This window comes from Parasteatoda tepidariorum, chromosome 8 (assembly GCF_982258835.1).
Source record: "Parasteatoda tepidariorum strain Cologne lab strain chromosome 8, Ptep-v5.0, whole genome shotgun sequence".
Lineage (NCBI taxonomy): Eukaryota > Metazoa > Arthropoda > Arachnida > Araneae > Theridiidae > Parasteatoda > Parasteatoda tepidariorum.
The window spans coordinates 28,097,503-28,124,363 of record NC_141762.1 but is presented as its reverse complement, the minus strand read 5'-3'; the positions used below and the strand labels follow the sequence as shown (position 1 = coordinate 28,124,363).

General features: G+C 29.3%; 1 protein-coding gene across 4 annotated transcripts in view; it reads right to left on the bottom strand.

The window, feature by feature from the left end:
• LOC107438772 (uncharacterized) overlaps positions 1-26,861 on the bottom strand; it is a 572,328-nt gene that overhangs the window by 519,600 nt on the left and 25,867 nt on the right. Inside the window, exon 2 of one of the 4 annotated variants that reach the window (XM_043040146.3) lies at positions 6,489-6,595. The exons of 2 other annotated variants lie outside the window; for them this stretch is intronic. In XM_043040146.3, the coding sequence (XP_042896080.1) occupies positions 6,489-6,495 (7 nt within the window). In that variant the 5' untranslated portion in view covers positions 6,496-6,595. Of the gene's footprint in view, positions 1-1,346; positions 1,415-6,488; positions 6,596-26,861 lie in introns of those variants that run through there. One more of the 4 variants, XM_087150068.1, reaches the window with a different exon arrangement.

The window sequence follows — 26,861 nt, the reverse complement described above, 5'->3', positions numbered from 1 at the left end:
CAAAATTTTAGTTATGCTAAATTGAAAATTATTATATAAAATTTCGTGGTACAAAAAATATACTTGATTATAAAACTTAAATAAATGCTTTAAAAATATTTGTATAAAAGGGATGTTGACAATACAATTAGAAGCCACATCTGCAAATTGTCTAAAAGAAAGTTTCTAGTGAAAAACATAATTTTCACGTAAACAACAGTAGATTTCTGTGTATTGTACTGTTATCTAATGGAAATGTCTAGAAAAATTATAAAATACCTATCTGGTAACAATATTAAAGAGCAGCTAGAAGTTCAAGAAAAAATTATGAAATTTCAGGGCGTCAGGCAACATGATGATAGGTAATTTTCCCCGTCAAATACAAAATAACAGATCATTATTAAACACCTTAAATTATTATAATTTTTAATTTTTAACAAATTAATTTTAAATTTAGTTAGAAAAGCTGTCCCAAGCATTCCATTTAAGCAGAAACGACAAATGTTACAATCCTTAAAACAAATCACATAATTAAACAAGAACAGGGTGCGTAGCCAAATCTTTCAACAAAAAATAAGCTCCTTTTAAGTACTTTCTAAGCACTCAAAAATATATATTATACATTAACAAAATGCAAAATAATTTTCAAAGACTTTACATGATCATGATAAAATAATTAGTTTCTGACAAAACACTATTTTCTTGATTATATTCGCCTCCATGAAAAAGATCGAGAGATTTTTCGGTTCGATCTCAGTGGGTGGAAAATGAAGTCTGAAATTGAGAATTTTTGTGCTTAATGCAGCAGAATTGCACATAAGAGTGCTAAAATCTTACCGACCTCTGCTCAGAAGACGCACATGCGAACTCGTAAGTCGCATGTGCGTCTTCTGAGATGTTTCTGAGATGTAAATCATGTTTCATCAAACATGTAAAAATGATTAGCGCTTTTATACGCCATGGACCTACGAAATGGATTGTGATTGAATAAATTGTGAAAACATTGAATAGAACAATGTGAAAAAGCAAGCTCTTGCATCAGACGTGGCGAAAATGGACATGGTAAAGAAAAAAAATCACATTTTCGAAAAGGGAAAATTAAGCACTTTTTAAAAACACCTAAGGAAAAAAGCACCTTTAAGGGCTTTTAAAAAACAAAAATCGAAAAGAAGCACCTTCAAGCATTTTTTAAAAACGCTACGCACCGTGAAGAATATAATGAATTGCAAAAATAACTACCTAAATTTCAAAGAAACGATTATAAGTAATAAAAAAAATAATAAATAAACACAATTACAAAAACAAACGCATAAAAAACTTCTTTTTTTTCTCCCACAAAATTAATCAAAACGTGATAATCCACTTACCTTGAATAAGTATTTAATAAATATGCCTCTTAAAGTACTGCTAAAACAAACACATATAACAGAAACCCAAACACTCTTCCATATTACAAAGAGCCAAAAACATTTTTGCGTATGATTATAGAAGAATGAATTCGTGTTTTCCGCGATTATTTACATGAAAGATGAGTAGAAAAAGAAAAATAAATAACGACAGAGATAATAAAAAGCTATAAAATCTCCAGCAACAAACTCGGATCGTAAAAAAAAAAAAAAAAAAAAAAGAGGGAGGGCAGATAGAGGCGGGTACTACAGGTAAGTCCAGGTGAGAGCAAGTGCATGCAATGCTTACACTCCACCCCCGTTACGAAAAAAAGTCGACAAAAAGAATATTAAGTGATTGTTTCTTCCTCGAAAAATAAAAAATTTCTCGTCTAACAATGCATGAAACGTACATAAAATTATAGACAGAAGCAAAGCTATTGGTGTATTTAAAGCAGTCATAAAAACGCAGATATTTTTTTTTAAATTGAAACCAGATAGCCATAGAATTATTATCATTCGAATAATCAAACGAGTAAAATAATAACTTTTTTTTTGCACAGAAATCAATTTACGTCATAATATCTTTAATAAACGTTTGTGTTAAACTATCAAAAAAAAAAAAAAAATAGAACTTAAATATTTAAGTCTAAAATTCTCTCCTTTTTTTTAAATAGGTATTTTAAAATATTATATTACAGGGGTCTGTTTAGAAGAAATTTGGGTTCGTTAACGGACCCTTCACAAAATATCTTTTCATAAAAACGGACCCTTCACAAAATATTTTAACTTCAAAACGGACTCTTTACAAAATAATTTTTCGCTTAATCGGACCCTTCACAAATTTGTTTGTCTTCATTATTGTTTTGTTAACCGAGTAAACCCTTCCCCCAGGGGGGGGGGGAAGACAGATGTAAACGAATTAAGTTTTGTCTTCGGCAAACACTTCTTCCTTTATTCGTCCGAAATGAATATTCTGCGTTCAGCAGTATAGACTAAATACCAAATATTTGTATGTTGCATCTCTAATTTAGCAGCAGCAATCGCTGTTTAACTTTAAAAAAAAAAAAAAAAATTTTTTTAATCATAATTTTACAGTGTTGAGCATAATCTTGTATCTCTTCACAATTTAAAAACTCCTTGAAAAAGGTTTTTGTAATAACAGGACCCTATTTGCACAAATTCACAAAAGCAGGACCCTGGTTGAAAAAATGTGACTTAACGTTTATTTTATATTCACAAATTACGAGTAATTTTTTCACAATTTTACAAAAACGGACCTTTCACAATATGTCTGGACAGATCCCTGCATTAAACGAAAGGTTATTTCTAAAAACACTACTTATCTTAACAATCTGAAACAACTTTTTTTTTATAAATATTCAAACTAATGCAGGATGCAATAAATCAAAGTCTATAAATAAATCATAAAAGCTATAGAAAACCATAATAAGTGCCGTAAATCAATGGTCTCTAATTACCGGGCAACAAACCGTTAGCGGTCCATGGGTCAAATGGTACAGGGATGTCCGAGAAACATTAAATCATTTTATTTATTGTATTTCTCTGGAGTTTGTATGACTTTCTATGGACGGAGGTTAAATCGAGAGTTGAGAGACGCCACTTACAGCCGAAACACGTGTAATTGCATTTTATATTGAATGCATGTTTAAACACAATTAAATTAAAATTATTAAACAAAACAATTCACAATAAAAACAATGAACGTTCCTGCCCCTCCTCAGCGGGCAGCGATAAAATTATCAAACGTTGATCGGTCAAGGATTTGCCATACCATACTATTATAGAAAGTAGTTTTAATAAAGAGCTTAAAGCTTTATTTTTTTACTAGACTATTAAAAAAAAACGTTATTTATTATCGTATTATTTTAACAATTTAACTTTCACAAAGATTATAACTAGTGTCAAGGGTACCATAAATGTAAACTTTTATCTAGTGTAAGGGTACTTTACTAGTGTAAGGGTACCATAAAGGCCACAAAAGCTGCTCGTGAGTTTTGGGCTGTGTATGGAGTGAGCAGAGATGCCAACTTGCTCCGGACAGCAAATATGTATTTTAAAGTGGTAATCTATCAATTGTGATTCTTGGTTTAATAAATTCAATATAGTAGATTTTTATCCACCACTATTTATAAATAATACGAAGGCTTATATAATTCACCACTTTATAGTACTTATGTCGTGCTATACCTTTCAAAAAGCAAGAAAAAATATTCAAATATTTGCACAATTTACTTTGTAGTTATTTACCGTTTTTTTAATTATTTTGGCGTGTCCGGAGCAGTTGGCATGTCAGAGTGAGTGCCATAGCTGAAAGAACAGCTCAGGATTGATATGCCAAGTTTAAAATTTGGAGAAAAAAAATAGCAAAGAAAATGGATGCTACACTTTAATATTTTAAACAATTTTAAAAAACCACAAGAACTACTTGCCAACACAATATTCTAAAAAATAGCAAAATAAAAACTTTAAAAATAACATTTTAGAAAAAGACTTGAGAGGAGATAAAACAAATTTTTTTTGTCGAACCTAGAACAAAAAATTTAACGATAACATAAATTTTGAAAAACATGGAAGGAATTTATAGTGATGATCGAAGTTTAATACGAAAATGACACACCCTATGTTTATCGTTTTAGATCTGATTTTTAAAAAATTACTTTTTTTCCTTTTAAGTCCACTGAAAAATATAGTTTTTTTTTCCTTAAATTGTTTCATTTTAGTATTTTCTTCGCTTTAGTTTTGTACGCGGTTATGCAGACAAATAATCGAAATTTCAGTGAAAAAATAGCATTAATTTTTGCTTTAGCGTACAGGAAACAATGGTACCTTATATTGTCATCAAGACAGTAACTCCAGTTGAAATTCAAGTAATTTAACTAGTCGGAAAATTTGATAGACGATACATTTTCCTTTTCCATAATACGATAATGAATTACACCTGCTGCGGTCTGGAATGCAAAAGTCGATAAATTCTACTTATAGTGGTCAAAAAACCATTGAAATTTGTGATGCTGTCAGAGACAAAGTTTCAGAAGAGATCTCAGAATTCTAGGTAATTAGTAAGCGGGCGGAACCTTCATTCACAAAGAATTCTGCTTTTAGCGGTCTAAAAACTACTAAAATTTGTATTGTCACCAGGTACAAAGTTTCAAACGAGATCTGAGAAGTCTATGTAATCAGCAAGTTGCCAGAACTTTGATTGACGATAAATTCTGCTTATAGCGGTCAAAAAATTATTCAGATTTGTATTGTCACCGAATACAAAGTTTCAGAGGAGACCTGAGAATACTAGGCAATCGGTAAGTGGCAGAAACTTTGATTGGAGATAAATTCTGCTTATAGTGGTCAAAAATTTATTGAATTATCATCAGAAAACAAGGTTTTAGTGGTGATTTGAGCAGTCTAAATCGGCGATTCCCAAATGGTGTTCTGCAGAACTTTAGAGTTCCGTGAAAGGGTCAAAGGTGTTACTAGAGTTAGAACTATTTTTTTTAATATCCAGTTCTAATTTTTGAATCCCGTTATAATATTTATGCACCAATGTTTGTGAAAATTGCAATACCATGAAAGAATTATCAGAAATTAATGAAATTTGATTCTCATATTAATGATAGTTCTACAAATAAATACGCGGTATATGCCCTTTGTAATTCGAATCATTTGCATGTCTTACTCCACTTTACATTTCATGTAGGTTGGGTTCAATTTGGTTAATACGTTCACAATAGCTGATGAATTTTTTTTTTAGGAAGTCTGAGATCCGCTAAATAAAAGGGGATCATTCAGAGTTTCATAGCCGAAAAAAATTGGGAATCTTTGAGTAGGTAATCGGTAAGAAACTTTGACGATTACTTGAAACAGTCATCAAACACGGAGCAATAAAAAAAATTATTTTTCTTGCTAATCAGAGTCGAATATCAGAGAGGAATCGTGAATCAGAGTTGAACTTAAAATACCCGTCTCATAGGTACCTAATGAGTTCCAATAAAAGCAAATAATGTAAAGTAATAAAGTAACAATAATAAAAGTTTTTTAAGCTGAAAAGTTGTTGAGCTGTGGAAGTTTTAAGGATAGTAACAACGAAATACTCAGAATGATATTTTCTAATAAAACCATCAAGATTGATATAGCAAGATAGTAGATTGGTCATAAAAATAGTAAAATTGGTCATAGATCGCGAATCGCACAAGGATTGGTCGTAGGCTTTGGCCAAGGTCGTAGGTATAGGTGGGAGCGTTTGGTATCGCCCTTTTTTTTCTAGTAGGTCTTATTATACTTAATAGTACAAGGATTGGTCTTAGATATAGTAGTATAGTAAGATTGATATAACAAGATGGTAGATTGGTCGTAGATCGGGAATCGGATCGGTCGTAGATATGGGTTGGCGTTTTGAGTATCTTCATTTTGGTCTTGCAAATCATTATACTCAATACATATTCCTCACTTTTTTTTTTTTTTTAAAGGATTAAATGTTGCATTTTAAATGTTTACGAAAAACAAAAACGATCGTTTAAAAATAGTGCCGCAATTTTTGAAAACAGAATAAGTTCATTTGTAAAATGGTATAAAATCCAAGCCTTTTAAGAAGTAATTTTTTGAAAAAATTTAATATTGGCAAAGGTTGATTAATTTAATCGTCTTCTTAACACTATAATTTAATAAAACATCAAAATGCAATTATTATTGAAATCGTAGGGAAAAAAACACTTTTTAATTCGAAATGTGCTTATTCTACTTTCAAAAATAGCGGCTAAATTAATCCATTAATGACGGAACGTCATCGAATACTACCAGAATTCTATTACAATACAATCTGAATACCTGTTCTCTGCACCAGTTGGAAAAAAGTATATAATCAGTAAATCAATATTGATGCACAAAATATTGGTGCATATTCATGCCCAAAACTGAAAGACATTTACCGCCACAATTAATTAACCTAAAACATCTATACAACTTTTTATTTTTTAATATTCATTGAATCAATTTTTATTTTTCAAATTCAATATCGCAAATTATTATAAAAAGTCGAAGAGAATAGAACTATTTTTCTTGCGCGATTAAATTCGACATTGTGATAAAAATGAACTAATACATTACCTGGCATGCGTTTAGAATATGAATGAAGAATTTCATTCAGCCACCACTGATTAAAATTTTACTTATTTTGGTCAAATTATAAATCATGAGATGTGAAAGGTACTCACCTGCAAAAGAAATGAGAATTAGTAACAAAACGGATTAAATAAAATATCATATAAGCTTAGTGCGAAATTTTTCGAAAGAGTTGATTTGATAATAATATTAATACAACAAACAGACTACTAATTTTATTTTAACGCACATTTTTTCAAAATAATGTATTAAAAAACTTTTCAAAAATTTGATTAAACAATAATTTTCAAAGGGTAAACTTCAGCCGTAGCTTTTTAACAGATTTGAATAAGAAACGATTTTTTAACAAGGTTATATGGTACAGTAAACTATTTTATTAAAGAACAAGAGATTCGGTTGCAACTATACTGCACAAAACTGGAACGATATTACGTAGTCAAGGTAATAAAATTAAGTATTTTTAAAAAAATTAATCTGTATATACAAAAATAGGAAAAGATGAAGAAAGAAACTGGACTGCGGGTAGACTATATGTTTATCTAGGATAGGGGTGCACAACCTTTTTCAGTGAAGGGCCACATGCACAGCAGATTGACCAATGAAGGGCCGCATGCCAAAGTGTTTAGACCGACACATTGAAAGCAATTGTTGGTGGTGATTGCTATATAAACATCATTGTTTATATAACACTAAATTCTTTTTGTCGGTTAACCTTGTAATCTCTTTGCAGAAAATACAATACTTTAAAACGTTTAAAATTAGAAAATGCAAAACTGATTACTTAAGAAGGAAAACAGAATTCGAAAATCAGAATCAATTTGTCGGAAAAAATTTAGATAAATTGAAATAATTAAAAAACTATGGAAAAATTGAAATTTTTCTTATCACATTACAAAATACAAAAGTCCATTTAAACATAAATCTTAACGTTAATTTTTTTTCATAGAATTAAATTTCAAATAAATAAATATTCTAGTCATTAATATAAATTCAAGTTAAATACTTTGATTTAAAGAAAGTTTATAGGGTTAAAAATTATTAAAACTAAAACTAAACCCCTTAAGTGGAAAATAAGACTTAGCATTTATTAAAGAATGTACTTTATCTTTCAGACATTTTTATTTTAAATTAATAATAAGAGGCTAAGAGAGGGATGAAAAAGAAAGAAGAAAACACATTAAATTTTAAGGAACTATTTCCCTTAATAATAAAAAACTATTAAGATACTTGTTTACAACTTTTTATGACGAATATATTTTTAACATGACACTTATTATTTACAATTAATACACAATCAATTAACAATCAATAAAATTTACATTACTTTTCGAAACTTACCTTAAATAAATTTTTTATACAGTTAAAATTTAATGATATACAAATCATTTCCCAGCATATAATCATAAATGATATAAAATGCTCCAAGAAGATAGAAAATGGTTTAAAAAATGTCTTAATGGTTACACTGTAATTTGCAAAGTTTTTGAATATTGTGATAATTTTATATACTTGATCATGTGATATTTTTTGAGCCATTAAATGAAAATGTAATGATTGTATTTAAAGACTACTCTGTAATTTTGAACAGGCCAAATTCATTCTGGAAAACAGTCTTTCGACAAAAGCTGTTGTTGTGGGTAGTATTAAACTTAGAGCAAATAACATAATCAGTTTTGGAATTTGTCCTAGATGGTGTTCTTCCTTTCTGGGTTTTTAAATCGCGGAAATACAAATAGCGATGTGTTATTTTTTAATTGCTTGAATACGAATTGCTATGTGTTATTTTTTAATTGCTTGAATACGAATTGCCATGTGTGATTTTTAAATTGCGTAAATAATAAACTCGATGCTTGTTTTTCAAATCGCGTGAATACAAATCGTGTGGCTTTTAAATTGCGAAAGGACTACTCACAACTCTTGATTTTTAAAATGCATGAATATGAATCGCGATATATGGTTTTTACAACGCGTGCGAGAAAAGTAGCAACGGATGATATTTTAAACACCAGAATACGAATCGCGATATGTGATTTTAAATCCCGTAAATACGAAACGCGATGGATTATTTTTAAATCTCGTTAATGTTAATACGAAATGCGATGCGCAATTTTCAGATGCGTAAATACAAATTACGATGTATGACTTTTAAATTACATGTGACAACAAAAAGAATAGGTTCGATGTGTGTTGTTAAACTTGCACGTGTTCATGGGACTTAAAGAATTATGCCGTTTTTTGAATTATTTATTTATTTATTTTTTTTGCAAAACGGACCGCGTTTAAACACGTCTCGTTTTTTTTTCCTGGGAAGGTGTTGATTCGGCTAAGATACGTAATTACTTTTCAAGTTACGAAAAAAAATTAAAGCTGAATCGAATTTCACGAGTTGTAATATTGTGTGAAAATATCAGGTATATTCTAAATCACAAATAAAAATGCAGCAATAACGGGAAAGAAGAAAAAACACTTTCGAAAAACCTCTTAAAAAATTAGTGTTAGAATCGGTACAACGCAAATGATAAAATCGGCACAAACAAAGCACGTAAAAAATAATTATTTTAATGCGCAATTCAAAACTCGCTTGCCGTCAAAGTATTAAAAATATCAGAATTTTTTTAAATCACGGGGAAAACGTAATAACTACTAAAAAATTAAGCTAAATACTTTTATATTTCAGATGAAATTGGAGTAAATAAAGTGCGTCAAAATGTTATGTAATTTAAATGCGGGATTTGAAATTAAAATGTCGCAATAGCGTACAAAAAATATCGGTACTTTTAAAACCTTGTAGAAATGTGTAGCAATAATTTCTAAAATAACGATTGAAAAATAATTTGATTTGCGATAAAATCGTTACAAATAAGCCATGTCAAAAAATGGCTATCTAAATGAGCGATTCTTTACTCGCGATTCATAATAATATCGTGCTAAAATATCGAAGTTTTAAAAACCGGGCGGAAATGTGCAGCAATAACTGTTAAAGAAAGGATCTAAAGTCATTTAGATTTTCCATGAAGTTTGCACAAATAAAGCATTTCATAACTTTCAAAAATCGCTATTTCAGAAACTACTTGAAAATGGGTAGCAATAACTACCGAAAAGTCATTGGAATCGGCACATACGAAAAGCGTCAAAAGTGGTAATTAAAATTCGTAAATCGTAATAATGATGTATTAAAAATATTGAGATTTTTAAAACTATGCTGAAATCCGTAACGTTAACCATCGAAAAACTACATTGATTGAGATTGGGTGCGTCAAAAACTTAAAACTGTAAATTTAAATTACCGAATTTTTTTTATTATTTTTTAAAAACAAATATTTAATTTTTTTCCATTTTGTTCAGATTGCGGCCGCGGGCCGCACATCGAGCGTTGGCGGGCCGCATTTGGCCCGCGGGCCGCAGGTTGAGCACCCCTAATCTAGGAAAAAAAACAGAACCAGTAATTATAATACCTGCAAGTATACTAACTACGCTAATAAGAAGAATTCATATTTTTAAGAATAAAAAACGGTCAATTTTAACAGTCCCTCGGACTGTTAAAATTAATAACTGTACGATTCGAAAACATTTATACATACGTTTCTCTTACACGGCAGCAAAGCAAAACCTCGTTTCCTTTTCACGTTGGCACCAAAGAATTTAAATATCAAGCAATTGAGCAGTCATAAACCTAAAAGCGTAAACGTACTTTGCGTTCATACTATTGACTAAAAATTACAATTTTTAAAAGAGAAATTAGATTTAAAGACTCTGTTCTTTAAATTCCAAAGATTTTACGATAGAACACATTTCAAATGGTTTTAACTTTGTAACGACCGGAGCGAGCGTGGTTAACAAAAGCAAACCATATCAGACTGCGTAACAATCGTCGGGGGTTGAGGAGCGTTACCGAACCGAGGGTGGAACTCACTAGTCAGTACAGAACCCGTTATCCGGAATTCAGAAAACCGGAAAACCAAAAAACCGGAACGAAATTCGATAAATTTTCCCGCAATTTAAAAAAAAAAATATTTTTTTCCTCATAAGATTTTAGGATTTTTCTTTCTTTTTTGAAAGATGTTTACCTTACCATCATTTCAGAAATAATCATTAGTGTATTACCTCATCGTTTTTTCTTATTTTTAAGATTATTTTCAAATATTTTTTTTAGTTGGGTTTAACACTGAAAAAACGGCTTTTTGTAGCGATTCAGAAAACCGGAAAAATCAGTAATCCGGAATAGCGATAGTCCCGATCGTTCCGGATAATCGGTTCTCTACTGTATTTTAAATATTAATTAAGCGATATATCTATCCCAATCCATAACTTGAAAACGAAAGAAAAAGTTCTAATATTAAAATTATCGATCATTAATAAAATGTTTACTATTTATTCTTTTACATCATTTTTACACATATTACAGATATTTTATACATATTTTTACACATATACATATATTTTTTCACTATTTATTTTTTAATGTTAATAAAGTAAACGACGTGTTTTATACTCTCTCCCTTATGAAAGATCTTTGACATTTACGGTTCACTAATAATTAAAGGAAATTTTAAAACTCATTTTGAGGCTGCTCAAATATTGCATAAGCACTTAACAGGGAGAAAGGTACATGATTGACAAGGTACCCTCGTTTTCAAAATTTTCTTAAAAAAACAAAATAAAATTAAAAATTAAACAAAGCATTTTTAATTTGGAATAAAAATTTAATTCGCAGATATTTGAAAGAAAATAAAAAATTTATTTAAAGAGTTTCAGGGGTTTCGAACACAAAATGATTCCCACAGAATATACTCAAAATTTTATAAAAATGAATAAAAACGTAAATTTTGATTATTGCAAAGTTAAATCTTTTTATTTTGAATTAAATCTTAAAATTAGATAACTACAGTTAAAATCAAAGTTAAAGGAAAAACCGGGGGAGGTAACAACTTTCTTACGTAAGAGGGTTGGGATTAGCTAATTTTTGCTGATAAGGGGAGGGGAGTCCGAGTTTGCCAAAAGTATGCTTACGTAAATATTTGAACGACGCCTTAGATAAAATCATTTAAATCTGCTTTTAAAAACTACAGTATAAATATAGGGCTTAAAGCAAAATAGTACAATTCTTACATAAAGTTGCTCTTTAACTTTGTGCCAAGATAGATACTTAATAAACGAATAACCAGAAAATAACAACATAAACAGAAATATCTTATAGCTTACACAAAAATGCGATATTTTTCATTTACATACGATATTTTTCATCAAAAACACTCTCCTGAAAATGAGGCTTATCATTATCTAGCTAAAAAACCCTTTCCCTTCCTAATACAAACTACAGCCTATATATTTGACATTTTTTGAGTATTTACGACTATTGTATGGCTGAAAAGAAACTCAAGTAACTGTGTGACATTCTGGTTCACAGAACCTTTTTTTTTTTAAAGGAACTTTAAAATTTAATCACCAGTCCTAAGGACCAGTACACCAGTCCTAAAAACCAGTAGCAAAAAGAATTGAAATTTGAAGCGTAAACTGCTTCAAATACTGTATAGTCACTTTAACTTGCCTAAAAGTTCTGAAATCATTCTATTACATTATTTTACATACTGGATGAAATAATGTATTACACCAACGGTTTGAAAAATCAAAGAAAAACGGAAAGGAACAAAAATGTACGGCTTAATGCCTTCTGTACTAGAGACGAAAATATTTCTTACGAAGTTCCAAGTTCGTCACAAAATTCATAAGCAGATGGAGCTGCTGAGAAGAACTATAAAAAGAATGTATTCGGAAAAAAAAGAAACATTATTTGCAACAACGGCAGAAAGCAGATTCAAAATAAAATTAATTAGAAAACAAAGCAAAACCATCATAAGAAAATAGGATTTTCAACTTTTTAAGAGAAACTAAAGATTACAAAAAAACGTTAAATTAAATAATATAATCTGATGGATTTTAAGGTTTTTATTCAAACAACAAATGCGTGATGTCACACAGCTTGTTACTCCTTCCTCCTTTGTCGAAACTTTCCGAAATTCACCCCCCCCCCTTCTAAGTGTGACACCATTTAAGAACAGTCATCAAGTTTTTGAAAACTTATTTCTCAAAATAATATTTAAGAACATACAATTCAAAAATAACTCAAGTTTAATCGGAAATACCGATAATCCAATAAAAAAAAAGTTATTTAAAAATCAGTTTAAACTGTAAATACACATTTATTTAATTCGAAAATCAACGTTTCATTCTTAAGATACAATTCATCAAGATAATCTTACGATAGAAAGGAAGAACGATATCAGGAAAAAAAAAGGAAAAAAAAAAAGAATCGAGAAATGGAACAACTTAGATAACTGGCAGTAAATATTCAATGTTCAACTGATAATCATAACATTATTTCAGAAAAATGAAAGAAAAGAAAAAAAGATATTTCCAAGAAAAATACTCTCACGTTCAGCGAAAATATTTTAATACATATTATTTTTCAAATATTTCATTACATTGGAACCTATGTCTGTGGAACACTTGGGACACATTGCTTTAGTCGCCAAATTAGGAAGGGGGTCATCTTAAAGAGGGGGCTGATTTATTGGGGTTTTTTTTAATTATTATTTTTTAGATTATTAAGTTCATATTAGCAATTAAAATATAGATAAATGAAATTAACCATTTATTAACGTGACTATCAAATTGTATATAGCTTTAAAAATTAGCTTATTACTTTCATACTAATATAAACTGATATATTTTACAAGAAATAAATTGTTATAGATTTGAAACAGTGAGGAGTTTTACTTACTTAGGATCAATTATTACCGTTGACAACAGAATTACTCCTGAAATAAAAAACCGACTCTATTTGGCGAATAGGGCTGTCTATTGGCTGAGAAGACTTATTAAATCTAGATTTCTTTCTGGAAAAACAAAGTTCTTAATCTACAAAACTCTTGTCCGGCCACTCTTGACACACGCCTCTGAAGTTTGGACAATGACAAAACTGGAGGGAAATTGTTTCGCAATATTTGAGTGAAATATTTTGCGGGGTATACTTGGTGTAAATGAAAACAATAACTGGAGAAGGAGATTTAACTTTGAATTGTACAAGATTTATAAACAACCTGATATTATTAAATACATAAACATAAACAGAATGAATTGGATCGCCCACGTGATTCGAATGAGTGACGACAACACAATAAAAAAGATACTGCTTTTTAGACCCACTGGAAAAAGAAAGAGGGAAAGGCCGCGGTTGAGATGGGCTGACTCAGGGGAGTCTGATTTTCTCGCAATTAATGAAAAAAATTGGGGATCAAAGATAAATCGGAAGTCAATCGGAGAAATCTTCAAAAGGGAAGGCATTGGCTCATATTGGGCTGTCTGGCCAACTATGATGGTGATATTTTACAAGCATTGAATCTCGACAATGTCAAAATTACTTCCACCCAGTCGTAACAGTTCATCTTGGTGCCCTGGAATCTTGTTTTATTCATATGAATGCTGATTCCCTTGTTAATGACATTAGTTCCTCGCCGCCTCTCCATAGAGCGTGGAAATGCATTTTACCCTGATTTGCCACTGTGGTTTTTCTTGCTCTGTTTTTTCTCTTTTTTTTTTATCTCTCTCGGCTGCTGGAATTTTTCTAGTTTTGTTTCTCATCTTTATTTTTCAATTTTTTGTAGGCAACTTCACGTCTTACATTTCAAATCACATTTGTTTCCTCTCATTCACGTTTGGCAAGTCATGAAAATGGGCGCCTCTTTTTGAATGCTTGAAATATGCCGGCTATCATTTCTTATTTACATATTTTTAAAGCGAATGAAATTTGTAATCAGGGAATAAAAATAATGGATTATATTTATGCATCACAATTTAGGAAAACTTAAATGTGTATCAAATTTATAAAAAAAAAAATTTCAACTCTTAATCAAAAATTTATATTTAATTAATTTAAATTCGATCAAATTTATTAGTAAATATAAATTTAATAATCAATCGCTTTTATCGTGTAAAATAAAAAAAATTATCTTATAATTAATAATTGTGCAAATTAAAATCTTGTGAAAAAAAAATTAAGAAACGAAAAAATGTAAGCTGCATTTTTAAACTGAGATCACAAAAAGCACTATAAAAACTGGATAACAGATAACATTTTCCCAACATACATAAGTTATTGAGATTATATAAAAAGTGATTGCGCAAATCGTTTTTCAGATAAAATATCGGTACATGTAAATATATTTTTCTGATAACTATTTAAAGGCTGGATAGTTTTGTTTTGAGTTAATAAAATGTTTGACACTAATTAAGATTTGCTTGTTACTATAACTTTAATAATTTCAAAGTTCAGAAAACCAGTTGTGATTTTGAACACAGACAGGATTTTCCTTAATTTGTCCACTGATTAAGTCACAACTAAGTCAATCGCAATTTACTTTTAAGGTTAAAAAAAATATTGAGGCAAATTTACATGAAAGGGAATAAATATTTCATCCTTGAGTTCATGTTTTTAATTTAAATTGTTTTCAACAGATGACGCTGCAAGTGGTGAACCTTTAAATCAAAGAGAAACATCTGAAAAACATTCATGATAATTTAGCTATGTCAAACACAGCATGATGTTTCGAATGCCGGCCACAATCACATGCCGTAATCTGTGGACGAGACGAAATTTACATACACAAAAAAGCAACAGAAAAAACGGAAAACGGTAGTAAGAACTTGCAGAGCCATCTTTCTGTTAACTTTTGAAATAAAAGTAGAAATTCTGAGAGAAAGAATTCATGCCCAAGCACATGAACTTTCTGCATGAAATTTATATTTACTCTGAACTGTTTTCAGTTACAAATTCCAGAAAAACACCAGTCTAATTCGAAGCACCCTGTATATAATTACTGAGGACCAAATTCAATAGGTATAAGCTTTGTACTGTTACTATTCAACACCCTAACTTCAATAAAAAAATTTGTGTGTGTGCTTTAAACTTTTTTTTTTCATTAAAGATTTTATCCTATTAGAGTTTTTGATATCTAAGATGATTTAGTTAATTTTAGATAACAGAACATCGTTTAAAAGCGCGCCACATTTAATATTATTTGTTACTATGACGACCGTTCGTTACTTTTGCTGTTTTTTTTTCTTTTCTTGTTTTTTTTTCGTCGTATGCCTGCTTTGGCAGTGGCGCCATCTATGGCCAGGAATTCGACTTCTGCCAAGCCATTCACACAACCACAACCCGTTTATAGGGCGGGTCACATTCACGCACAAAGGAGAAGGGATATAGAACACACAGAGAGAGAAAGAAACCTTGCCCGGGATTCGAACCCAGGACCTTTCTGATGCAAGGACAGTTCCTTGCCCCTACACAGGCCGGTTGGCTTTGCTGTTGTTATTCCATATTATGAAAGCTTAGTTTTTCACATTTCTTTAAAATTTGTTTAATTAGTTCAATTTACACTCGTGATTTTTATATTTTTTAACTTGAACAAAAAAAAATTAGAATTGTGTTACAAAAACAATCGTTACTATGAATGATTCACAATAACGCAAAGAAGTAAAGAACGAGTGAAGAGAAACAGCAAATCATTGAATCAGCTACAAAAGCAAATCAGTAAGCTAGTAAGTTAATCGACGAAACAGCTAAAAACCACAACTATTTTTATAGTGCTTTAGATTTTGTTCAAATAACACAAATAATACAATATAGGCAGGCATTTTTATGTGGAACTTTTGTTTAAAAAAAAAATTGTACTACAAATAACACATCGGATGAAATACTTATCATATCATTCGCAAAGAGTACTTTAAAAATTCATTTTCATACGTTTTATTTACTTAGTTATATTTAAAGCCATTAACTTTCAGAAATTAGTATAAAACTATTAAAAATAACAATCACACCCTTAAAATTGATGAAAATTTTGTACCTTTTGAGTTTATTTTATTTAGAAAATAACAACAGAACTAGACAAAAGTATAGAGATGTTAAAACACTATCTCTCTCTTAAAAAAAAAAAATAAAAATAAAAAAAATACGATTGCAGAAATAAATTTAGATTACTTCCAATTGTTTGAGTCCGCAAAAATGGATGAAAAACTTTTGGTGGTACACCAAATTTTATGACATTCTTTAAAAAAATAAAAGTATAAAATAAGACTGATTTTATTTTAAATAAATACTTAAGCAAAGTACTTTTTAAAAATCCAAAAAGGATACTTCTTTATAATTTGATAAAAAAAATTTATAAAACAGTAATAATTGCTAATAATAAATAAATAAAAAATAATAATAATTCGCATAAAATATAATTACGTAGTACATAAAATATTATTCAAAATTACGCGAGCTTCAAATATAATTTAAGAATTATAATTTATAATAAAAAAGATGCATGGAAGAAGATAAATGTTAACTCCAAACAGAAAAATGGCGCCACCTTATGGATACGAAACTGTTTTTAGTATAATTGAAAAGTAATGTTCACCAAACCGCCACATTTTGAACATTTCCCAGAAAATTAAAAAAAAAAAACACTATTTTCATAATAATAAGTAATATTTTATGCATGTCAAATTAGATTCTTCAATGACATGTTATTGTCATTACAAATTCTCATTACGAAGAGAATCTCTACATTACACAATAAGGTTCGATGGGTGTGGATGGAACAAAAAGAAGTTTTTCACAACGAACATAGAACATTAAAATATGAAGATGAATTAACCCACTCTCTTTATGCTTCTGTGCGCTTATTATTCAACTTCCGTAGGAAAATTTTCTTCTGGTTTTAGTGGTAGAAGACAAATTTCATTATGTTAAAACATTTTAATCATCTACAATGAAGCGATAGAACAAAATAATGTGCGATTAAATATTCGAAAATGGCCATCATCCATGAATATGAATTTTTAGAGAATTATGTATTTAAATGGGAGCCATGGACTTGGAATTTTTTTTTCAATCTTCTTCAGGTGACTTAATGACTAATATCAAAAATATAATTGTAAAGCGGACTCGTCCTCGCTTGGCTGCTCAACCCATGACAGAATTATTAGGAGGGAAATTGGCAAGGAGACTTATTAATAAATCGATAGACCTTATCAATTAGAAAATTTATGCTCCGATCACCTATTTTAGACTGGAGGATGATTTATTAAAATTCGTCACGCACACACATGCAAAAGTACATTTACCTTTCCACAATAAAAAAAACAGTAGTTTTATTAGGTTTTTGGTATAATATAATTTTCAATAAAAACCTCGTAAAAAATTTTTTTAAAGAAAAAGATCTTGACGAATCTTGATATTGTTAATGTATAAACACCAAAAAACGGAAATTTATAACAATTAACTGGTTATTATTTCGAGAAAAACCTAAGCTACATTGCGATTTTTATTCAATTAAAGCCATTAAAACGATATTAGTCATATGATTATTTTCAGATGATTATTTTTATCACAAATGGATGTTTTCAGTAAATAAAATGATAATGATGTAATGATTGTAAAAAAAATCACTTTAAAGTTTTAATAGGCATTGAAAAAGGAGAATGTTTCAAAATGTCGAGTTAATGTGACTCGTGCTTGGGAAAAGTATGACCTGGTCAATTTTTTTTCCATTGAAATTCTATTATGATTGCCAGCGATGACTGGTCAATATGAATTTCGCAGCTGGCTCACACCGACCACGGTACTGACGTAAAATATCCTCGGTGGTAGACGGATCATGGGTTAGAATCCCCTTGCCTTCGGGCTAACCGCGGGATGCTTTCGTGTTTTTCCTCTCCATGTAAAGCAAATGTGGGCCTATTCCACCAAATATTCCTTTGCGAAGGCTAGTTTGACCCAATGCTTTATCCGGGAGCTCCCTTGTCTTCTGGGTTGGATTCAAAATAACAAGGAAGCCGGTTACAATATAACACCGGTTATAATATAAAAATAAAATATAATACATTAGGTCAGAGTAATTTCTCTGATCGGTTATTATAACGAAATGAAATAAAATTTATTAAAAAAACTGGTTATAAATTCTTAATAAATAAATATATTTATAAAAAATTACATTTTATCAATAACAAAAAATAAACAGAGAATAAACTTATTGTGACATAAGTTCATCACATCTCCATAAAAATCTTGTATTGCGATAGTGTTTACATTATCACCAACGCCAGCCACTACAACAATATACTATTTCCCAAAAGAAAAAAGTTTCTTTAAATTTAAGTTTCTTTAAGGAATTTTTTAATCAAAAATTCCATCTTAATACTTTGATTGACAAGCAGTAAAATAATGGGTAAAAAATCGTGTTCGTAAAGTTTAATTTTTTTTCTCCTTTTGTTTATTTTCACCATGAATAAAATTTCAACTTAGTAGGATAAAATAGCCCTTTAAACTCCAAAACATAAAATTAATTACTGTAAAAAATAAATAAATAACTAAAAATAAAGAAACTATATTTTGGAGAGAAAATTAAATATTTTTTAAGTGTGTTAAAACTGGTATATAGTATTAAAGAAATAATGAAAATAAAAACTTTTTCCCTGCTGAAATAAAGTTGATTCTTACTGAAGTAAAAGATAAAGATAAAAGATAATTAAAGCAACAAATTATTAATTTGAACCTCCTGCACTGAGATATATTTATGAATGTTTAAAATCAAAGAACATAAGGAATATATTTGGAATTCATCGTAAATTAAGCGAGTAGATTCGATTCAAGAACAGATATCACATATAAAACTGATCGTGTGCCCATTGTTTGCAATTGAAACTAAAAATGTCTAACCTTCCAGGAATTTTAACTTAAGATTATTATGGAATCCCCGGTAATAATTAACTGAAAAAGTACCGGTTTTATCCAACATTACAGAAAAAAAGGCTTCGTATATTTTTCACCTGTTTAACAAGAGTTTACAAAAAGATGTAAACAGATGTTGAACTCACCTAAAATAAATCTTCAAGCAATTAGAAACGACAGAAATAAGTTGGCGAAGTAGAAATTATTAGATTTTGTAATCGAATTTTTAAACGCTGTTGTGAACTAACCAAATAGCCTAGTCTGTTTTCCTTTTATCTCCAAATAGTATGGAGTTTAGTCTGCTACAAGTTTTATATAGTTTCTGCTCACCGATTTAAAAATGCCGAATCCCGGTTTTGTTTAACTCTCCTCCGCGTCCTTGTCCACCTGCTGGGAATAAATAGTACCGAAGTATCCCTGGTTTAGTAATAAATAGTTATTTAAAGTATTTCGAATTTAAAAAGGAAGAAAATTGCATAGATTTTTACACGATGTTGTAAAATTCAAGTCCAACTGAATCTTAAGTTCAATCCAACAAAGTCAATTTTATTCCTTTAATAAAAGAGGCCTAAGTTCATAAAAATGTCCGAGGTATAATGCATCTGTCAATTTAAAATCTTTGCAAATCAAAAAGATTTTTTTTCCGGCAGAAATTTTTATAACGACTATAATAATTTACTATCCAATCGATTGGATCAAAGTAACCATCTTCTTTTGGTAATAAACATATTACAAGAATTTTGAATTTTAGAAAGAAACTGCAACATAGATTTTTATAAGAATGAGTAGGATTCTAATCGAACTGGATGGTAAAGTAAATCTAGTCTAATTGAAAAAAAAATTATTTAAAGACGCCAATTTCCCTCTTTCCTATTCAAACAAATGCGGAAAATGATAAAAAATATTCGAGATGTAAAGCATATTTCACTATAACGCAAATCCTGGTATGAAAATCTAAGACGAATTTCAAATAAATGTTTTGCAAAATTTTTAAAATGATTATTATAATTTCTTAGCCAATGCAAATCTAATGATCTTATTTTTTTACAAAAAAACGTCCTTATTCCTCATTTAACAATAAAATTCCTCCCCCCCCCCTCTATCTATGCTAAGTTCATTTTTCTTCGAAAGGCACACATATCTCAGTTGTTAGTTATCTCAGTTGTTACGGTATCTATATACCTCTCTCATAAGTCGACAAAGAAAACCTTTATTTCTTTTTCACATTGGCAACAAAGAATTGAAATATCAGGTGTGTGAGCTGCCATAAGTATGAAAGAGTAAACGTACATGTTTGCAAATTTCTAAATGAAAATTCTTTTTTCGCGTAGACAACGAAAAGCTGAAACAAACTGAGCTATAAGAAGAACTGAAAGATTAAAGGCGAATAGTTCAAATCAACAAAGTGTTCAATATTATGTTTCAATTATACTTATGCAGGTTCAATAATAATAATTTTATTCATAATAATAATAATAATAACGTCTTTGTAATGCTAGCTCAAAACTAAGGAATTTATAATTGTGTTTTTAACAAAATTGTGAGTCTTTGATACTAATTGTTTTTAAAAGCATAATTATAGTCTTGTTTCTGCAAGTTTTCCTATTACATGTCATTTATTTCAATTTAAAATTTCTTATTTCAATAACTTATTATTAACAAAAGTTTATAATTTTTTAAATAGGGATTAGTTTTAAAAATATTAATACTTGATTTTAATTCTTAAAATTTGTGCTCTCGGCTCGCAAAGTGTGGGTGCCATGTAAGATTGCATAGCAATCTTCGGGGTAGCGTTAGCAAACAGGGGGAGGAACCCACTACTTCATAAATATATTTAAAATTGCATGTTGAACTGAGAGTGAAAATGAGTCATTAATTGTTATCAACAATTGTCGGTTCATTATTTCATTTCGATAATACTAATAATATTCATAAATATAAGTCTAACAATATTTATAAATATAAATCTAACAATATTCATAAGCATGAGTCTAATAATATTTATAAATATAAGTCTAATAATATTTATAAATAATAATGCTAATAATATTCATAAATATAAGTTGTATCATCAAGCAATTAAGAGTATTGAGTCTCAGAAGAAAAAAAAATTAGAACACGGCATACTTTTAATGGTTAAGTTATTAATATAGTCAAAAATTTGTATGTGCAGCCCGAACACTGTACTAATTTTAGAACATGTTTTACAAAATTGGTTACAATGCAAAATTTATTTACATTTATAAGAGTTTGGAAAGAAATAAAGACACGTGACATATTAAATATACCTGATTTATGTTTGAAATAAGCTTAGATATTTCTATATTGGAAACATTATAGTTAATTTTCTTCTTGTCAGGTTGCCTCGTTAATAATTTAAGTAGCGTTGAATATTTAATTATACGTTAAGTATTTATTTAGATTCCTTTTGTATTCTTATAGAAATAAAAATTTATTTTTTGAGCCTTGATGGGTTAGAAATTTTATGTAAATGCGAAATTATGACTCGAGTGGTGAGTGAGGAAGCAGTACAGCACGTAATGAAGTATTAGGATGAATTTTCTATTTTATCTCATGACAGAGCACAGTAGGCCAGCATCCAAGGTTTCGTGGCCAAAATTAGTATTTCAATAAAATTTGTTTCAAAATTTGTATTTAGGGGCTTTTATGTGCAGGTAAATTGAATTCATAGTTGAAATTTTGAAATACACTAAAAATACCCAAAAAAAACAAAATGGCGGCTGAAATATGGGGAGCAAAAATACAAAAATAATATAGTACGTTTAAATAATTAACTATAGCAATGAAAAATATAACAATTTTCGTAATTTTATATTAAAAATTAAAATCAAATTATATTTCCGAAGTAATATTACAAAATAACGCGAATTAGTTACAAAATAACGCGAAAACATGAAAAAAACAAACATAATTTTTGTTTTTCGGTACATTTAGTCCACCTTTGCAATACGAGCAAAATGGGGCAGGTTTTTTCGAAAGAAGAAACATCAAAAAAGACAACAACAGAAAAGTTTAGCTAATTACCTCGTGGAACTTTTTGGAACTAATTTTCGAAAGTCATTCAAACATTGTAAAATGTCAAATGATAAGACATAAACTATAAGTTTGTCAAGAGTATTAACTAATCCAACAAATTGAAAAATTGTAAGATAATTAAACACTAATTACTCTGATAAAAATGTAGCAGTAAGGTAAAATTCCTTTATATATTTCTGAAATAAAAATCATAAAGTTACATATAAAACAATTTTTTAACATATTTTTCATTAAATTGTACTCTCGTCGGCCCTAAAAGTAAATTATAATGTTTGGAATGATTATGAATACTTAATTTGGGATATATTAAAACTGCCTACACATATTTTAGTTGAAAAATTAATTTTTTCTTTTGGCCAAAGATCATAGTCTTCTGGCCCACAGTGCAGAGATGGAAATAATTTCAATACTTCTGTTGCCTACTATGCTGAATTGTCTCGAACTCATACTCACGACAGTCTGTGTGATTTAATGGCTGCAGGACAGATTTTAAATAATTACTGAAATTGAATAATAGAAAAGAAACTTTTGACAATATTACGGACACCTCTTGAAAATGGTTATAACTAAAATCAAAGCGCTTCCGCGGGGGCAACATCTAAACGGTGAAAAATTTTGGTTAATATCTTGTTTAAAACTATTTAAGGTGTTAGCATTGGAGGAAGGATTGAAGAATTAGGATAGATTCAAATAAAATTGTGCTGAGGATTCGGCTTGGTAACTATCAAAGTTTTTTATGTTGTACAAGATATTTTTGAAAGGTGACTAAACTGCTAAGGGGAAAAGGCGACTAGTAGTAATTATTACACAATATAAATGATTTTTTTATAACATTTTGAAAACTGAAGCAGTAACTGTAACAAAAATTATACATAGCTGCCAACATGGATAGGAAAAAATCCAGTAGATTTTACGAAATAATATAAAAATTGTTGCGGAATGTACTAACTATTTAACACTTAGGGAATATTAGGGATTTCTTTAGTCATCGAAATAGAAAAGTTGTAATATTTTACAGTTTTGATGGACATACTTGAAATGTTATGTATACTCATAATTTCGAATATTAAAAGCCATTTAATTCGTCTAAGACAGTTAAACGATTTTTTTAAATTGATTTAAAAAGAGAGTTCTGAATAAAAATGAACTGAATATCTTATAACAAAAAAAGTTTTGAACTGATTTCTATAAAAGAGGTTCGCTTCATTGTGTGTTAGTAATACTTATTTAAATATTCAAGCAACAATTTGGACAAAAATTCTATTTCAATAGGGATTTTTTTTTTAGGAAACTTACTCAGTTTTAGGGAATTTTCTAAAATGTACAAAAACCAGAAGAATTTTAATTAATCCAGTAGACCTGGAGAAACTGGAAAAATCCAGTAGAGTTGGCAGCTATGATTATACCATCAACTTTGCAAAGAGTGCTTGCAAATTTAATGTGGTATTGCTCTTGCTTTGCAACAAAAATTTTAGGCTGTTTTTCGAAGACTCTGTCCTCATATGAAATAACGATGTTATTTTTTTTTTAACCGAATGATCTTCTATTTTAATAATAGCTGTTAGCTTGCAACAGATATTCATGACTGTTAGGGCTAGCGATAGGACAATTTTAGCCTATCGCTAGCCAGCGCTTTCTATGCTAATTCTGAAAATTGCGCAAAATGCCAATATGAAAAAAGTTCACAGTGAAATGAAAATGAAAAGCATTTTTAATCTAATTTTTTAATGTTTTATCCCAATGTTTTTTTTTTTTTTTTTTTTTTTTTTTTTTTTTTTTTTTTTATAACCGTCGTTGAACAGCCGACCCAATTATGGGTTAACGACGACTAATGTTTAACTCCGTAGCCTTGTAATTTTGGACCAATCCAGAAGACAAGGAAACTCCTGGATCAGCACCCCCAGAGGGATGATTTGTATTGGGAACATGGAGGACCTTCAGACTCGACAGATTTAACGTGCATCAGTCTTGGGCCTGCGGGGATCGAACCCACGACCTCTTGGACATGGGCCCAATGCTATCCAGGCTATCCCAGCCCTTACTCCAATGTTGCATTATTTGGGCTCATTATCATTGTACTAAAGTTGGAAATTATTAACTGATTTTGATAACCTTCATATAGGTGGAAAAATCCTGCCAAATTGAAGATTTTTTAAAAAGTTCACTAACTTTAATTATTCGTTCAACTACAAGATAGTGTACAGTACGCAAAAAAAGTACCAACCTGAATAACTTTAAGTCTAATGAGATCTCAGATCTTCACGCTATAGGAATCAACCTTAATGATTCGGGGGGAGGTGATCTTAAATTGCTAATTAATTAGTGCAGACGATATTTTAAGTTACGAAATCAGACAAAAAAATGCACGTACTCTGAATAAACATACCTTTTCGTAATCTAGGAAACATGGTCCCAATAGTTTGGTCAAGAGAGTGATCCTAAGTTTAACCCTTTAATGTTAATTTTATTTTTTGCGTATTTCACGAAATCTCTTGACAACACACAATTGTAAAATAATTCCATGCAAAAAGTAACTTTTAGTAAAGATATAATATTTTTTATTATTTTATTTAATCACAGTCTAAAAATCTTTTAATTGTAAGGTATAAAATTTTTTACATCATTGTAATTTTTACACATTGTAATTTCAAATGGCGACAAAATTTTAACAAAATTGGTCGAATAGTTCGTGAGAAATCGAATTTTTAAAAATATGCATTTTTAAAATGAACCTTATTTCCCAGATTGCGGCTCCCCTCGATATTTTGGGGGTCAGAAATCAGAATCTATCGGGGGGGGGGAGTATGTAAATGCAGAGTATGCTATTTGTAATTGTGAATTCAATATGTGTTTTTCAGTTATGTATGTGCTTAGTATGTGATTTGATTATTTAGTAGTATTAAAACAAATATGTTAATGATATCTTAACAGTGTTTCTATAATTATAAAATTAGGTATTATTCCACTCCTATCGCATAAAATTTTATCAAACTACATTTTGCTTTTTTTAATTTCATTAAATTTACATTTCTTTTAAATTGCTGATTGTTAATTTTAACTTATTTAAAAATTATACAGTAAATGGTAGGGAAATTAATACTATTATTTCAACAAGATTGCGATTAAACTGTTTAAAAAAATATTCAATATTTGATATTTCTTTTTGAAAAAGAATTTCTTCCACTTGCGTTAGAAGAAACCAATTTCTACCGGGGTGGTTTTTTTTTCATTATTTTCTTCACTGTTGAAGAAATTTGCCATTTCTGCTTTAAACATTGTTCAAATAAAGCTACAAAAAAAATGTATTGCCATATTCAAAATCAAATTAAGATTTTTTTTAAAATATAGTTCAAGTCCAAAACTTGAATTTCAATTTTGTAACTTCATTTCCGTTTGGTTCTAATTATTATTTCAAAACCTAATTTTCAAATTTGTACTGTAGCTTTCTGCAATATCTATCTCTACCTGTACATATTATATATACATACATAATTTTAACAATATTCAAATAAAACTAGTACAAAATCTAGTTTCGCTCTAGAGTACAGCAAAATCTATTATTTTTATCCTGGATTTTATGCTGTAATCAGAAGCTTTATAATCGTAAAACACGCTTTCCTTTCGGTTGAAATTTTCCAACAAAATTTAATGAAAAAAAAAAATAAGTCAAAAACGAACTATCACAGAACCGGCCTCGATTCTGGTCTGTGTACGTCTTTGCGTTGAAATAAAAACCTAGTTTCTACCAGAAAAGGATAGAGAGAGTTTGTCCCACTAATTTTAAGAAAGCTGCCGAAAAACACATTAATTTTCAACCTTCCGATACGATAATTTAAGCACCAAAACAAAAAAAATTGATAAATGAATTTTCGAAACATATTTTCTAAATAAATGAGCTCCCAAAATAAAATTTCAAATAAAAAGTATGAAATTGCTTTTTAATATTGATTAGTTTTACATGTTTTCAAAACAAACTAAAGTTGAAGTGTTTTCTAAACAAATAAAGATTTACATATTTAGTAAACAACTAAGCATAAATTTGAAAACACTTTAAAGGTTAATTAAATTCAATTAGTTTTTCGTATAATCAATTTGAAGTTTTTTTTCTTCAATTTTAATTATTTTTCGATATTTATATAACTTTTCGTAATTAACATGTTTTTTAAACAAATTAATAACTTTTCGCAATTAACGTATTTTCTAAACAAATAAAGTAATTTGTTTAATTAAGCTTAATTTAAATACCCTTTTAAAGTTTTATTTATTTTAATTTGAAATATTTTTTAAATTTAGCAATTATTTTTTAATTTTAATATTTTTTTCTAAATTTTGATAAACTGTTGGCAAATTATTCGTAGAGCTTGTTAAGCCAGCTGGTCTTGTTAAGTTAGCAGTTTAGAAAGTTCTCCTTAAAACCCGGCAATGAGCTTTACGAAGTACCGAAAGAAACTTATATAAAGGCATTCCTTTTCTCTAACTTTAAAATTATAATTACAGCAATATTAGAATATTGTTTATTA